This window comes from Penaeus vannamei, chromosome 11 (assembly GCF_042767895.1).
Source record: "Penaeus vannamei isolate JL-2024 chromosome 11, ASM4276789v1, whole genome shotgun sequence".
Lineage (NCBI taxonomy): Eukaryota > Metazoa > Arthropoda > Malacostraca > Decapoda > Penaeidae > Penaeus > Penaeus vannamei.
Genome location: NC_091559.1, coordinates 42,142,217 through 42,159,789, shown reverse-complemented (window position 1 = coordinate 42,159,789; position 17,573 = coordinate 42,142,217). Strand labels below are relative to the sequence as shown.

General features: G+C 48.1%; 1 protein-coding gene across 1 annotated transcript in view; it reads right to left on the bottom strand.

The window, feature by feature from the left end:
- LOC113823097 (uncharacterized) overlaps nucleotides 1-17,573 on the bottom strand; it is a gene marked incomplete in the record, with an annotated part of 250,198 nt that overhangs the window by 14,424 nt on the left and 218,201 nt on the right. Inside the window, 3 exon segments of the mRNA XM_070127522.1 lie at nucleotides 8,548-8,732; nucleotides 15,455-15,643; nucleotides 16,206-16,348. Of these exon segments, the coding sequence (XP_069983623.1) occupies nucleotides 8,548-8,732; nucleotides 15,455-15,643; nucleotides 16,206-16,348 (517 nt within the window).

Below are 17,573 nucleotides of genomic sequence, written 5' to 3'. Positions count from 1 at the left end.
TGTGTGTGTGTGTGTGTGTGTGTGTGTGTGTGTGTGTGTGTGTGTGTTGTGTGTGTGTGTGTGTGTGTGTGTGGCGCGCGCGCGCGGTATATATATATATATAATAAAATATATATATATATATATTTATATATATATTTATATATATATATATATATATATATATATATTTTTTTTTTTTTTTTTATTATTTTTGTTCGTGTTTTTTTTACTTTCCTATGTCCTTCTTTCCCTTCCCATCTTCCTTCCTTTTTCTCCTTTTTTTCCTTCCCCCCCTCTCCCTTTCCCCCCTCCTTTTTTCTCTCTCTCCTCCCCCCTTCCCCCCTCCTCTCCTCCCTACACACAAAAAATCCGCAAGACTATTTGCATAATATAAACAACAAAAAACAAAAAAACAAAACAAAACGTAATTACACATGTTTTCTACCTGTTTGTGTGATCAGCTGATATGCAAATTCATTAATTCAGAATCCAGGACAAAATAATTAATTTCGTCGCATCGAGTTATGAGACTATAAGGAAAAGACTCTGCCGTTCAGTGTTGCGCCGCGAGACAAGCGAATCGGGTTTATTTTCCTTATAATCTCGGGATCGCGTTCCAGTCAAGCTCATTATAGAGGTTCGGATTGTCTTTAAAAGCATGTCGATCCGGGAAAATTTTTCTCCGCTTCTTTTCGGTAATTATCGTTGTACTTTTTGAAGTTTGTTTGTTTTTTTGTTCGTTATATAGATAAAAATCGTTGTTCAGTTTTGAAAATACGAGAGAGAGAGAGAGAGAGAGAGAGAGAGAGAGAGAGAGAGAGAGAGAGAGAGAGAGAGAGAGAGAGAGAGAGAGAGAGAGAGAGAGAGAGAGAGAGAGAGAGACAAAAGAGAAAGAGAGAGAAAAGAAAGAGAGAGACAGGAGGGGAAAAAAAGAAAGAGAAAGAGAGAGAGAGAGAGAGAGAGAGAGAGAGAGAGAGAGAGAGAGAGAGAGAGAGAGAGAAGAGAGAGAGAGAGAGAGAGAGAGAGAGAGAGAGAGAGAGAGAGAGAGAGAGAGAGAGAGAGAGAGAGAGAGAGAGAGAGAAAGAGAGAGAGAGAGAGAGAAAGAGAAAGAGAGAGACAAAAAAAAGAGACAGAGACAAAAAAAAGAGAGAGAGACAAGGAAAGAGAGAGAGACAAAGAAAGAGAGAGAGAAAAAAAAAAAGAGAGAGAGAAAAGAAAGAGAAAGAGAGAGAGAGAGAGAGAGAGAGAGAGAGAGAGAGAGAGAGAGAGAGAGAGGAGGAGAGAGAGAGAGAGAGAGAGAGAGAGAAAAGACATTGGAGGGGAGGCAAGGGGTTACGACACCAATTTTAAAATTGTCTACAAAATCCTTTGGGTACAATAACTCCTGCTCTCTCTCTCTCTCTCTCTCTCTCTCTCTCTTCTTTCTTCTCTCTCTCTCTCCCCTCCCCTCACCACCACCACCACCACTCACCCCACTCACCCATCACCACTCACCACCACCACTCAATCACTCACTACTCCTTCATGTCTCTTCCTCCCTCCCCCTCTCCCCCTCCCCTTTCTACCTCTCCCTCTCCCCCCCCCCCCGCGACGTCGGAGGCAAAAGCGCGCCAAAAGCGAAATGGAGAGACAGAGCCATCTGGCGGTAAGAAACCAAGGCACTCGAGAAGGCAAGATGGTCGAGCATTGTTAGATAAAAGCGAGGAAATGAGAAGTGTCCGTGAAGAAAGAAGAAGGAAAAGAAACGGGAGGGAGAGGGGAGGGAGGAAGAGAAGAGAAGAGAAATGTCCGTGAAGAAGAAAAAAAACACAAAACAAAAAAAAAACGGGGGAGGGAGGGAGGGAGGAGAGAGAGCAAGATGGCGCTGGAAATGGGGAATCCCCAACGACAAAGGACTGCCCCTCAAGACGCCACAACGCGAAGGCCAAGAGGGTTCTCAAGAGGAGGCGAACAAGCCCTCTTACCTCTTACCTCGCAGCCTCTCAGACAGCGTGCGAAAAGTACAGAAAAAAGGGGTTGGGGAAAGATTTTCATCTTGGCAGGGGGGGAACACAGCTGGTCAGGACCCTTTATTTTAGAATAGGGTGTGAAGAGGGTGGAAGAGTAAGGAGTGGAGGAGGGGGAGTGAGTGAGGAGTGGGGGAGGAGTGAGTGGGGTGTGTGTGTGTGTGTGTGTGTGTGTGTGTGTGTGTGTGTGTGTGTGTGTGTGGGGGTGGTGCGTGCATGCGTGTTTTTTTTGCCTTTTGGGGGGAAGGAATTAAGATTCCATGGGATACGTGTCCGTATACCACCAGCTTAAATAAAAAGAGCAAAGACCCCCACTCCAGCACCCCCCCCCCTTCCCCCCCCCCCCCAGCATCAAAAAAAAACTTGCCACATCCCCATCCCCCCTTGGCTCCGGGGGAATGGGGTTGATTACTTCCCCCCCCCCCACCCGCCCCCCCCCCCCTCCCCCCCCTTGCCCATCCCCCACTTCCCGCCCCCCCTCCACCCCCCCCAACACCCCCCCCCTCCACCCCCCCTTTCCCCCTCCCCACCCCTTTTCCCCACCCCCCACCCCCCCACCCCCACCCTTCCACCCACCCCTCCCTTCCACCCTCCACCCCACCTCCCCCTCCACCCCGCCCACGTTCAACGGGATGAGAGAATGTTTACCTCATTTCCCCACCAACATTCGCTCGGCTTGAGGGAGCATCTATTTAACCAATCTGCTCCACGAATGCTGAAAGCGATCGATTGGGCAAACCTCTGCACAGGATACACAAATGGTTACTTCGCCACACACACACACACACACGCGCGCGTTGTTTGTGCGTGCGGGCGGGAGACACGGGCGGGGTTTCCGGAAGCCATTAAATGCCCCATTGGGTGGTTCTCTACGCAATTACATTCTCTATTCTGAGGTTCTCTTGGTAATTACATTTTCTGTTCTGTGGTTCTCTTGGTAATTACATTTTCTGTTCTGTGGTTCTCCTGGCAATTACATTTTCTATTCTGCGGTTCTGCAAGCGGTTAAATTCCCTATTCTGTTTTTTTCTGAAAGCAATTAAATTCTCTATTCTGTGGTTCTGAAAGCGATTAAATTCCCTATTTTGTGGTTCTGGCAGCAATTAAATTCTCTATTCTGTGGTTCTGTAAAAATTAAATTCTCCATTCTGTGTTTTTAGATACTATTCAATCCTCCATTTTGTGGTTCTGGCAACAATTATTTTCTTTATTCTGCGGTTCTGCAAACAATTAAATTCTCTATTCTGTGGTTCTGTAAATAATGAAATTCTCTGTTCTATGTTTCTAGAGACTATTCAATTCCCTATTCTGTGGTTCTAGCAGCAATTAATTTCTTCATTCTGTGGTTCTGCAAGCAATTCAATCATCCATTCTATGCACGTGAAAGCAATTGAATTCTCTATCATGTGGTTCTGTAAGTAATTAAATTCTCTATTCTGTGGCTTTGTAAACAATCAGATTCTCTATTCTGTATTTCTGTAAGCAATACAATTCTCTATTCTACGGTTCTATAAGCAATCAAATTCTCTATTCTGTGAAAAAATCTGCGTGTTTACCGAACCTCACGTACGAAACGAAATGGCTAATCACAAAACGAAAAGCAATTTCAGAAAAGAAAAGAAAACCCGATAAATATTTTTTTTTAACGTGAAAAACACACAAAAAATTATAAATATTAAAAAAAAACGTGAAAAACACACACACAAAAAAGACAACACACCACAGCGCCCCAATCCCCCTAGCGTCAAAACATAATAACAAAAAAATTTCACCAAAGGCGGGAAAATTGAACGGGAATTTCCAGGTAATTTTTTCGCGAAATTATTCCTTCATAAGGTTCGGATGAATCATCATTTACATATATATTAAAGATACACGAAAGATTGTCCCTGCTGCTCCTGATGGACGCCCCACGCGGGGAAAGGGAGAGGGAGAGGGAGAGGGAGAGGGAGAGGGAGAGGGAGTGGGAGTGGGAGTGGGAGAGGGAGAAGGGGAGTGGGAGGGGTAGGGAATGTGAGGGGGATGGGAAGGGGGAGAGGGGGAGGAAGAGGGGAAGGGGCGGGCAGAGGGGAGGGGGAGGGGAGGGAGAGGGAGGGGAGTGGGGGGAAGGGGAGGGAGAGGGAGAGGGGGGGGGAAAGGGGAGAGGAAGGGGAGAGGGAGAGGGAGAGAGGGGGGGAAGAGAGGGAAGGGGGAGGGAGGGGGAGAGGGAGAGGAAGGGAGAGGGGGAGAGGAGGGGAGAGGGGGAGGAAGGGAGAGGGGGGGGAGGGAGTGGGAGAGGGGGGGAAGGGGGAGAGGGAGAGGGAGAGGGAGAGGGAGAGGGAGGGGGAGGAAGAGGGGAAGGGAAGGGGAAGGGGGGGGGGGGGGGAGGGGGGGGGGGAGGGGGAGGGGGAGGAAGAGAGAGAGAATGAGAGAGAGATTGAAGAGAGAGAGAGAGAGAGAGAGAGAGAGAGAGAGAGAGAGAGAGAGAGAGAGAGAGAGAGAGAGAGAGAGAGAGAGAGAGAGAGACAGACAGACAGACAGACAGACAGACAGACAGACAGACAGACAGACAGACAGACAGACAGACAGACAGACAGACAGACAGACAGACAGACAGAGGGAGAGAGAGAGAGAGAACGAGAGAACCAGAGAGAACGAGAGAACGAGAAAGAGAGAGAACAAGAGAAAACGAAACAAAAAAACAAAAGCGAGAACGTGAGAAAGACAGACCGAGAAAGAGAGAGAGAAAAAAATGCAACAAAGAAAGAAAGGGAGAACGCTGATCCTAATCAAGAACCCAGAAACATTCCCTCCAGATTGCGGTGACCATAAAAAGAGGGACACAACGAGAAAAAAAGGGAAAAAAAAAGAAAAAATAGAACCTCGAAAGCCGTCTACCCCCCCCCCACCCCCCTATTTCCCTCCCCTGCTAGCCTCCTCCTCCCCCTTTTTTTCCTCACCTTCTAACCCAATCCCCCCCCAAACCCCCTAGTGTCCAGCCCCATTCCCCCTTCCCTTCCCCCCCCCCCTTCCCCCCCCCTTCCCCCCCTTTCCCCCCCCCGCCCTTTTTCTACCCTTCCCTCCCCTTTCCCCCTCCCTTCCCCTTCCTCCCCTTTTTCCCCCCCTTTTCCCTAACCCCCCCCCTCCCCCCTTCCACCCCCTTCCTTCCCCTTCCTAAACTCCCCCTTGCCCCACCTCCTCCCCCCCTTCCCCTCTCCTTCCCCTTCCTTCCCTATCCCCCCCTGTTTTACCCTCCCCCCCCCTCCCCCCCCCCCTTTCCCTCCGCCCCCTTCTTCCCTTTCCCCCCCCCCCCCCTCCCCCCGCCCTTGGCCCCCTCCCCAAACCCCCTTCTCTCAATACCTTCCTCCTGTCTTAACCCAAACCCCCCTTTCCCCCTCCCTCCTTCTATCTTCCCCTTTCCCCCCCTCCCTTTCCCCCTTTCCCTTTTCCCCCCCCCCAATCCACCCACCCCCCCCTCCCCCTCCACCCCCTCCCTCCTTTCCCCTCAACCCTCACCCCACCCCCCCACCCCCCCTTCCCCCCTCCACACCCTCCCTCCTCCCCCTTCCACCCCCTCCCCCCCCTCCCAAACCCTCCTCTCCCATCTTCCCCTCCCTCCCAAACCTCCCTCCCTCCCTCCACCCCCCCCCACCTCCCCCGCCCCACCCTCCCCCCTTCCTCCCCCTCCAACACACCCTCCCTCCCCCGCCCCCTCCCCCCCTTCTTTCCCCAACCCCTTCCCTCCCCTCCCCTCCCCCAACCCCCCTCCCCCCCTCCCTCCACACACACCCTCCCCCTCCCTTCCCCCTACTCCCTCCCCTCCAACACACCCTCCCTCCACCCCCCACCCCCTCCCCCCCTCCTCAACCCCTCCTTCTCCCATCTCCCCCCCCTCCCGCCATCCTCCACCCTCCTCCCTCCCCCTCCCCCCCTTCCCAACCTGCCCTCCCAACCCCTCCCTCCCACCACCCTCCCCCCCTTTCCTCCCCTCCACCCCTCCTTCTCCCATCCCTCCCTCCATCCCCTCCCTCCGCCCCTCCACACACACCCTCCACCCCACCCCTCTCCCCCCGCCCCTCATACCCGCAGCGCGCCCGGGAAGCCGCTCTGCCAACTCATTTCGCGACTCGATCCCTTCTAAGAGGATTCGGACTCGAGACAGGCAGCGGGTTGGGGGTCCAATCGCATATCTGTCATAAATGCCGGTTTTTGTTTTTTTTAAAATAAATACGGGTTTTTTTTTTTTTAAATAAATCCGGGCTTTTTCAATAAATGCCTGTTTTTTTTTTTTTAATAAATGCCTGGCTTTTTGTTGTTATTTTTCAATAAATGCCTAGCTTTTTTCAATAAATGCCTGGTTTTTTGTTGTTATTTTTCAATAAACACCTGTTTTTTTTAAATAAATGCCTGGTTTTTTGTTGTTTTTTTCTTCCCTTTTTTTAAAAAATTTTTTTTGGTATTTTTAAAAATGTAGTTTTTTAAATAAAGGGTTTTTTTTGTTTTTTTTTTTTTTTTTGCTTTGTTTTCCAGGGGTAATTTTTATGGGTTTTTGAATTAAAATTTTTACCCCCAAAAAAATAATAATCATTAATAATAAATAAATAAATAAAAATTTTAAAAGAAAAAAAATAACGATTCAAATCATAAAATCTATTCAAGGCCTCGGATTTTTTAAAAAACTAAATGGCAAAGGCAAAAAAAAAAAAATAAGTGAATATAAAAAAGGTAAAAAATAAATAAATAAATAAATAAATAAATACCTGAAAAAAAAAACAATGAATGCCCCCCCCCCCCAAAAAAAAAAAGATATTAAAGTTCCCTGGAAGTAATTAACAGCAGACATTAATTAGCACTTCCCTTCTTGTCACCCGCCATGCGAGTCTTTTTCCGGGAAACCTGGTGAAGAAGGGGGGGGAGGGGGGGGGAAAATGGGAGGGTGGGGGGAGGGGGAGGGGGGGAGGGGGTGGGGAGGGGGAGGGGGAGGGGCGGAGTGTGGGGGGGGGGGGGAGGGGAGGGGTGGAGGGGGGGGGGGTGGGGGGAGGGGGGAGGTGGGGGGGGGGGGAGGGGGATGGGAAGGTGGGGAGGGGGGAGGGGGTATGGGGGAGGGGTGGAGGTGGGGGGGGAGGGGGAGGGGTGGGAGGGTGGGGTTGGCGGGTGGGGGAGAGGTGGGGGAGGGGGGAGGGGGGTAGGGGGAGGTGGGGGGAGGGGGAGGGCTAAAAAGGTGGGGAGGAGGTAGAGGGGGTGGAGGTTTTGGAAAGGGGTTGGGGGGGGGGAGGGGGTAGAGGGGTAGGAGTGTGTGTGGGGGGAGAAGATGGAGAGGGTAAAGGGGGGAGGCTTGGAGGGGGGAGGGGGGAAGGGGGAGGGGGGGGGGGGGAGGGGTGGGGGGGGGTGGAGAAGGGGAGGGGGGCTTGGCGGAGGGGGGGGGAGGGGGAGGGGAGGGGGGGAGGGGGAGGAGGGGGGAGGGGTAGGGGAAGGTTGCGGGAGGGGGATAAAAAGTTTGACGCGAGAGGAAGGCGGGATGGCAAAGAGTTGGAAGGGGAAGGGGAAATGAGACGAAGGGGAGGAGATGAGAAGAGGAGGAGGATGTGGAGGATGTGGTCCACTCTCTCTCTCTTCGTTTCGCTTTCGTTCTGCCTTGCTTTCTGCTCTTTCTTTCTGCTTCGTTTTTGCTTCGTTTCGTTTCGTTTCGTTCTCTCTCTCTCTCTCTCTTCTCTCTCTCTCTCTCTCTCTCTCTCTCTCTCTCTCTCTCTCTCTCTCTCACTCTCACTCTCACTCACTCACCACTACTCACCACTCACTCACTCACTCACTCACTCACTACTTACTTCGTTTGCTTTCACTTTCGTTTTCTTCCTGCCTTCTCTTTCTTTCTTTCTTTCTTTCTGTTTCTTTCTGTTTCTTTCGTTTTCTTCGTTTTCTTCGTTTTCTTCGTTTCTTTCGTTTTTCTTGTCGTTTCTTTAGTTTTTTTTCGTTTCTTTCGTTTTTCTGTTTTCTTTCGTTTTCTTTCTGTTTTCTTTCGTTTTCTTGCTTCTTTTTCTGTTTTCTTTTTCTTTTTCTTTCCTTCATCTATCTTCTTTCCATCTATCTCCTTCCATTCATCTTCTCTCCTTCCATCTTCTTCTCCTTCCATTCATCTCTTTCTCCTCTCATCCATCCTCTAAAGCCTTTCCTTCCTTCTTTCTTTCATATTTAATTTAATAATTATTTTTTTCTTCTTTCTCATTTACCCCATTTAATTTACCTACTCTTTTCTATTCTACTTAATTTATTTACTTTTTCATTTTTCTATATTCTAATTTACTCTTATTTATTTTTCTTCAATTTTTCTTCCTTTACCTACTCACTCTCTTCTTCTTCTTCTTTCATACTTTCCCTTTATTTTTCTTCATTTACTATTTTCCTCTTCTCAATCCTCCTCACTCACCCAAATCACCTTCCTTCTCATCATCCCCTCTCTCATCTACCACCTTCCCTCCATTCTGCCTCCCCTCCTCCCACCTTCCCCATCACCTCCCCTCCCACCATCCCCTCCACCCACCCACCTTCCCCCTCCCCTTCTCTCCCCCCCCTCCACACTCACCTGATGAAGTCCGGATACAGCCTGAAGGTGAGGAGCGGCTCGGGCAACTGACGGAGGTACAGCTTGAGGACGTTGGCGATGACGTTGGCGTGCTGGTCGGTGAGGTCGACGAGGTGGGCGCCGTTCTCGAAGGCCTGGCAGAGCTTCTCGACCCGGCTCTTCACGCCCGACACGCGGTAGATGCCCTGTGGGTGGAGGGAGAGCATGAGGTCGGGAGTGGTCGAGAATGCGGTAGTGTGTTGGTATCCTGAGCATGTAGCGGGGATCACGTGGGGGCAGTGGGTGGGGCTCCAGGCCTTTATGGTCAGACGATGACGGGATGATGATGCGTGAATGAGCGTGATGTGGAACAATGATGATGCAGGGAATGATAAGCATGGTACGAGGTGGAGGTATGATGATGATGCAGGGAATGAGGCATGGAAGGAGGTGGATGCGGATATGGCAGCAGATGATGATGATGAGGCACGGCACGAGGCGGAGGTGCAGGATCAGGATAGGGAAATGATACTTTAATGATGTTAGATGATGCTGCTGCACATTTATTTATTTACTATTTATTTACGATGATGATGATGATGATGATGATGATGATGATGATGACATCATTATTACACATTGCGCGGACGCGCTTAGACTATATTGGCAATGATGCTACGGAAATGATGCTGATGCGATGCGGCGGCGTTATTTACGATGATGATGATGATGATGATGATGATGATGATGATGATGATGATGATGATGATGCGCTTACACGATATGACGGTGATGATGAGGCAGATAATGATGTCGGAAATAGTCATGGTGCAGGCAGGGATGATGATGATGATGATGCGCTTGCCATAAGTGATGCGATGCATGACGATGATGATGATGATGATGATGATGATGATGATGATGATGATGATGATGATGATGATGATGACATTATTTATTTACGATGATGCGTGAATGATGTTGATGTAAACAAAGATGATGCAGACGATGCTACGGCACGATATGATGCGGCGGATGATGATGCAGAATGATGTTACGAAATGATGCGATGCGGATATGGCAGCAGATGATGATGATGCTGCACGGCGCCGAGGTGGATAAGTAAGTGGATCAGGATGCAGGAAAATGATGCTACGAAATGATGCGATGCGGATATGGCGGCAGATGATGATATGATGATGATGATGATGATGATGATGATGATGATGATGATGATGATGATGATGATACGGCAATGATGCGATGCGGCGGATCATGAGATGTTATAAATGATGTACGGAATGATGCTTGATGCTGATGCGTTATGATGAGATGATGATGATGATGATGATGATGATGCATTTATCTACTCACCACCACCATCTACGACGATGCTACGGAATGATGTCGATGTGAAATATTTGATGACATTTATTTACGCAATACACTTGATGCGATGCTATGATTTATTTAAGACAGTAATGATGCATTAAATGATGCGATGTTGGTGATGATGATGTTATGAATGATGCTAACAATGATATGATGCTACAAGGAGATGACATTATTTATTTATTGCTATTTGAAATGATGCGATGACATTATTCATTTCTATTTATTTATTTATTTATTTATTTATTTATTTATTTATTTATTTATTTATTTATTTATTTATATTATATTATATTTATTTATTATATAATAAATAATATTTTTATATCTATTTTTATTTATTTATTTATTACTTTAATATTTTTATAATATTATTTATTTATTTATTTATTTATTTATTTAAATATTTATTTATTTATTATTTATTGATTAATATTATTTTATTATTATTTATTATTTATTTACAAATTTATTTATTTAATTTATTATTTATTTATTGCTATTGGAAATGAAATTTTTTTGATAAAATATATATTATTGATTTATTTATTATGTATTTATTTATATGGAAGAGGCGGAGGGAGGCAGAGATGATGAGTGGACAGGGATGATATTTAAGGAGGAGGAGGAGGCAGTATGGCATGAGGTGGAGATGGTGGAGGAGGAGGTAGAGAAGGAGGTATGGGAAGGAGGTGGTGGTGGTGGTCGAGGAGGAGGAGGAGGCAATGTATGGCAGGTGGTGGGAGGTGGAGGTGGTGGAGGAGGAGGAGTGAGGAGGAGGAGGAGGGAGGAAGAGGAAGAGGAAGAAGGGAGAAAGGAAGGAGGAGGAGGAGGAGGGAGGAGGAGGAGGAGGAGGAGGAGAGAGAAGAAGAAGGAGAAGGGTAGGGAAGGAGGAGGCAGGTGGGAAGGAGAGGAGGGAGGTGGGTAAATAGAGGAGGTGGGGAAGGAGTTAGAGGAAGAGAAAGAGTTAGAGGAAGAGGAGGAGGAGTAGAAAGAGAAAGAGGAAGAAGAAGAGGAAGAGGAGGAGGAGGGCAAGGGTCGAGAAGAGGGCCGAGGTGCCTCCATATATTCAGTGGAGTGTGTGGGTAGTGTGACTAGTAATAATGTTTATGTTCATGATCACCATTTTTTTTTTTTAAATTCTGGTCGTGATTATTTTGATTGTGTGGATATATATATCAATCTGGAATCTAGGTTGGAAATTCATGTGTCGTAAATTCGATTTTTTAAAGCATATATACCAACTTATATGCATTCCTCACTGACATATGCAAAGTGGAAAAATTAGTCCAAAATGAACTCCTATTAAACTTTCTTCCATTTTCCAAGACATTTTCTCATTTACTTCCCGCCTGTTATCTTTTCCCTCCATTTCCGTCTCATTCTCCTGATTATCCTCATTATCCCTTCCTTTCGTCCTATTATCCTAACTCTCCCTTCTCTCTCTCTCTCCCCTGTTTCCTCCTCTTCCTCTAATTTCTACTCTGATCGGAAACCGCTCGTTAAATCGTTGCAGATTTTGCATACGATACATATTACGGAATTACTCAGACGTGAAGAGTGTTCAATGGGCAATTAAATCACATCCCTGCACATTAATTTCCTATGAATATAAACATCCCCCGGTGACATGTCCAGAGGCAATGGGCGTGCTGGTCGCATGTACCTCTCCGGGCGGGCGGGCGAGTGGGCGGGGTTTATGGCTGTCAACTCCCGTGTCGATATTTTTTTAGGGGGAAGATTTTGACCAAGCCATTTATTCGGATGGGACGTGGGAATTTGGGGACGCACGTTTGAGTTTTATGTACAGGTTGAGTTAATCTATATAGGAAATGTAGAGATTAAATAAGTGATTAAACGAAAACATAAAGAACGGAAAAGCGATACACACACACACACACACACACACACACACACACACACACACACACACACACACACACACACACACTCACTCACTCACTCACTCACTCACCACCACTACACCACCACCACCACCACTCACTCACTCACTCACTCACTGCTCACTCCACTCACTCACTCACTCACTCACTCACTCTTTCTCTCTCCGCCCCCCTTACACTCTCTCTCTCTCTCTCTCTCTCTCTCACGCCCCCCCTAAGTACCTCTCTCTCTCTCTCTCTCTCTCTCTCTCTCTCTCTCCCTCTCTCTCTCTCTCTCTCTCTCTCTCTCTCTCTCTCTCTCTCTCTCTCACGCCTACACACATACGCACATGCACACACACACACACGCGCCCCCCTACACACATACGCACACGCACACACACACACGCGCCCCCCCACACACACACACCGTCCACGCCTACGTTCTCAACTCCAAACACACCACATACCCACAAAATAAATTGTAAAACGTGGAAACCCATAGAGAAAAAAAAATAACTTCCCTATCACTTCCCCCCCATTAGAAATATAAATTGTAAGCCCTCCCTCTCTCTCTGATCTCTCGCCCCGTTGGTTCTGCTCATTACAAGTATGAAAAGTTAGCGCGGACAAATTTACATAAAGTGTATGGAATTCTACGTTCCTTTTGGCCCATTTAGTCGATTTCCCTCCAGTTCATTGGCTGTTGATGTAAGGTTCAGATATTCCCTTGGCTCGGTTCGCTGAGGCAAAATGAAGGGGGGGGGGGAATGCCTAAGGGTGTTGACTTGCTTGGGATCTCACTCTGATGTCACCCTTATGGGCTTCTCTCTGTGTGATGTTTAAGCTTAGAGATCGCACACTAATTTCATCCTTGAGAATTTTCCTGCAGTTTTGTCGTTAATGGTCCCATTTTGCTCTCACTCTTGGAGACCACAGGCTGAACTCACCCTTAGAGGACCTCACCCTAGCCTCACCCTTAGAGGTTCTCACCCTAGCCTCACCCTTAGAGGATCTCATCCTAGCCTCACCCTTGGAGATCTGACACTGACCTCACTCTAAAAAGATCCCACACTCCCTTCACCCTTTAAAGAGCTCACCCTGCTCTCACCATTGGAAATCCTACACTATCCTCACCCTTGGAGAACCCACGCTAGCCTCATCCCTAAAAGATTTCACCCTACTCTCACCCTTGAACCCTCATCCTTGACCCCTTCACCCTACCCTCACCCTTGGAAATCCCACACTAACCTCACCCTTGGAGATCCCACACTGACCTCATCCTTAAAAGATTTCACCCTACCCTCACCCTTGACCCCTTCACCCTTGACCCCCTCACCCTACCCTCACCCTTGACCTCTTCACCCTACCCTCACCCTTGACCTCTTCACCCTACCCTTACCCTTGACCCCTTCACCCTACCCTCACCCTTGACCCCTTCACCCTACCCTCACCCTTGACCCCTTCACCCTACCCTCACCCTTGTCCTCATCTCTTTCACCTCTTCACCCTACCCTCACCCTTGGAAATCCCACACTAACCTCACCCTTGGAGATCCCACACTGACTTCATCCTTAAAAGATTTCACACTACCCTCACCCTTGACCCCTTCACCCTTGGACCCCTTCACCCTACCCTCACCCTTGACCTCCTTCTTAACCCTACCCTCACCCTTCGACCTCTTCACCCCTACCACCCTTACTCCTTGACCCCTCTTCACCTCCTACTCCTCACCCTTGACCCCCTTCACCCTACCCTCACCTTGACCCCCTTCACCCTACCCTCACACTTGACCTCCTTTACCCTTCAACCTACCCTCACCCTTGACCCTCTTCAATTCTACCCCTCACCTTGACCTCTTCACTCCTACCCTCACCCTTGACCCCTTCACCCCTACCCTCACCCTATGACCCCTTCACCCATTGACCCCTTCAATTCTACCCTCACTCCTTGACCTCTTCACCCTACCCTCATCTCTTTGACCTCTTCACCCTACCCTCACCCTTGACCCTTTCACCCTACCCTCACCCTTCACCCTACCCTCACCCTTGACCCCTTCACCCTAACCCTCACCACTGACCCCTTCGGACCCCACCCTCACCCTTGACTCCTCTTTACCCTTCCACCCTGCCACCCTCACCCTTGACCTCTTTACCCTTCAACTCTACTCCTCACCCTTCGACCTCTTCAATTCTACCCTCACCTTTGACCTTTTCACCCTCACCTCACCCCTTGACCCCCTTCACCCTACCCTCACCCTTCACCCTATCCTCACCCTTGACCCCTTCACCCTACCCTCACCCTTGACCCTTTCACCCTATCCTCACCCTTGACCCCTTCACCCTACCCTCACCCTTGACCCCTTCACCCTAACCCACAATCGACCTCGGACCAACCCTTCGGACTCGTTTTTCATCCCAAGTTTTCAAACCGCTTTCCTCGATTTGTTCTTCTGTTTTCTGTATCTCCTTTTATTCCCAAACTTTACTCTGGTCCTTTGAATAATTGATCGCCCTGTCTCTGGGCCACTCTTTCTCCCGTGTTGGGCCCTTCTATACTGTTTTATTCTCATTCGTTTTTCTGATATTTATCTTTATTCTTACCTGTACCATTATCATTATCATCATCGTTAGTACTATCATCATCATCATCAATATGATTACTATTGTGATTAACATTGTTGTCATTAATGTTATATTGTTATTATTACCATTGTTATTGTCTATATTATCAATATCATTTTCATGATTATTGTTATTATCATCATTATTACTATAATCATTATCATCACTGTAATAATTTTATTATTACTTTCATCATTGATATTACTATCATTAACATTTCATATATATTTTTATCATCATTATTATTTCATTTAGTATCATTGCTTATGCCATCATCCATTTTCTTCTTTCTATCTTTCTCTCTTTTCTGTAGCTTAATGTGTTTAAATATTCATTTTCATGTCCTTTTTTTCACTACGCATCCTTTTCTCTTTTTCTCTTTCTCTTCTCCCCCCTTCCTACTTCCTAATTTGCCTCCACTTCCCTTCCCTCCTTCGTTTTTTTTCTCTATCTCTTTTTGGTTCCCTCTTTCCTTCATCCCCTGCCTCTGTTCTCTCTTTCCTCCATCATTCCTCCCTTCCTAATTTGCCTTCCCCTTCTTTCCATTTTTCTTCCAGGTTCTCCCCTTGTTTATCCTTCCCTGTGTCTTTTCCTATCTCTCTCATCCTTTCTCTTGCTCCCTTTCTACCGTCCCCTGCCGCCTCAACCTCCTCTATCCTCTGTATGTGTTTTTTTCATCTTCTCCAACCTTCTCACTTTACCATCTGCTATCACCTTACCTTCCGCTTCCCTTCACCTTACTCCCTGCCACCTCCCCTCTTCCCCTATCATCTCACCTCCCTCTACAATCTCATCTTCCCCCTTTCCATTGCCACCTCACCTCCTCCTACCTCACCTTCCCCTCCTTCCTCTGCCACCTTCCCCCCTACCACCTCACCTTCCCTCCCGCCCTTCCTCCCCCACCATCACCCTACCACCTCACCTTCCTTCCCCCCTTACTACCTAAACATCGCCCTTCCCCTCACCATCACCCTACCACCTCACCTTCCCCCCCGCCCTTCCTCCCCCCACCATCACCCTTCCCCTCACCTTGGTCTTGATCCCATGGGCGTCGATCTCCGCAATGCACTTGAGGACGAGGTGCGGCACGGGGGCGTTGGTCTCGCTCAGGTGCTGCGCCAAGTCCACGCCGAAGGTCGTCATCTTCCGCGGCAGCCTCTTGTGGCCGCACTGGATGGCCAGCGTTTCCAGGCACTTCTTGTGGCACCCGAGCATGCACTGCGGAGGGAAGAGGAGGGTGTTAGAAAGGGGGGTGTTAGATGGGGTGTGTGTGTGTCTCTCTTTCTCTCGCTTTCTCTCTCTCTCTCTCTCTCTCTCTCTCTCTCTCTCTCTCTCTCTCTCTCTCTCTCTCTCTCTCTCTCTCTCTCTCTCTCTCTCTCTCTCTCTCTCTCTCTCTCTTTTATCTATGTGGGCCTGTATAGCCATCTCGCTATATCTGTTTCTATCTCTGTCTATCTCTATTTATCTCTTTCTAGCTCCCTCACTCACTCATCCCTTTTCTATCCCCATTCCCTTTCCCTCTTCCTCTTTTCCTTCATTTTCCCACTCCCCCTCTCTCCCTCAAATCTTCCCTTACTACCCTTCCCCTTTCCCCTTCCCCCTCCCCTCCCTCTCCCCCTCCCTCTCCACCCTTCCCACCCTCCCCCTTCCATCCACCCTCTCTCCCCCGCGCCTCCCTCTTCCTCTTCCTCCCCCTCTGCCTCTTCCCTCCCCCCTCCCTCTCCCTCTTTCCTCCCCTCTCCCTCTCTCCTCCCCCATCCCTCTCCCTCTAACACCTTACCTCCGCACACTCGTAGCCATGGAAGTACACGTAGGAGTCACACTCGCGGCACCTGGACGGCGTCTTGAGTCTCCTGAAGGCGTGGGTGACGGCGGCCTTGCTCATCACCTGAAGCCGCGTCCCCCGCAGGTAGTGGGTGTCCGCTGGGGTGAAAAAGGTAAGTTAAATGAGGCTGAAGCAATAGAGGTCATTATGGGTGAATTGTACGTATATGGAAACTATATTACGCATACAAAACACTTGTATACACGTATGGACAATGACATGAACAATGACATGTACGTTCTTAGAGGTAAATGTGTATACGTTAGTGTCTGCACAACCGAAGAGGAAGATGTGGTTGTACATAAAAAAACAAGATGTTTATTCGCCCAAATTCGCGATGTCTCGCTATCAACTTATTGGAAATCGATGATATCCGGAAAATGTATCCTTCCTCACATCCCACCATTAAATATTTGCATCCTAAGGAGATTTTATTTCTCTTTCTCTTTCTTTCTTTCTTTCTTTCTTTCTCTCTTTCTTTCTTTCTTTCTTTCTTTCTTTCTTTCTTTCTTTCTTTCTTTCTTTCTTTCTCTCTCTCTCTCTCTCTCTTTCTCTCTCTCTCTCTCCCTCTCTCTCTCTCTCTCTCTCTCTCTCTCTCTCTCTCTCTCTCTCTCTCTTCTCTTTCTCTCTCTCTCTCTCTCTCTCTCTCTCTCTCTCTCTCTCTCTCTCTCTCCCTTTCTCTATTTGCTTTACTTCTTCTCTCTTTCTCTTTCTCTTCTTTCTTCTTCTTCTCTTCTCTTCTCCTCTTCTCTTTCTCTCTCTCTCTCTCTCTCTCTCTCCCTCGCCTCAGCCTGCCTCGCTTCCGCTCTCGCCTGCCTGCCTGCCTGCTCCTGCTTCCTGCTCTCGCCTGCCTGCCTTTTCCCCTCGCCTCCTCCCTTCCTTCCCTTTCCTCCCTTCCTTTCCTCCTCCCTTCCTCTCCCTCTCTCCACCCTCCTTTCCTCCCACCCTCCCACCCTCCCACCCTCTCTCCCACCTCCTCCCACCCTCTCTCCCACCCTCCTCTCCCACCCCTCTCACCCTCTCCACTCTTCTCCTCTTCCTTCCTTCCTCTTCTTCTTCTTCCTTCCTTTCCTTCCTTCTCTTCCTTCCTTTCCTTCCTTCCTCCTCTTTCCTTTCCTTCCTCCTCTTCCTTCTCCTCCTTCCTCTCCTTCTCTCCTTTCCTCTCTTTCCTTCCTTTCTTCTTTCTTTCTCTTCTTCTTCTTCTTCTTCTTCTTCTCTCTTCTTCTTTCTCTTCTTTCTTTCTTTCTTTCTTTCTTCTTCTCTCTTTCCTTCCTTTCCTCTTCCTTCTTCTCTCCTTCTTCTTTCCTTCCTTTCTTTCCTTCT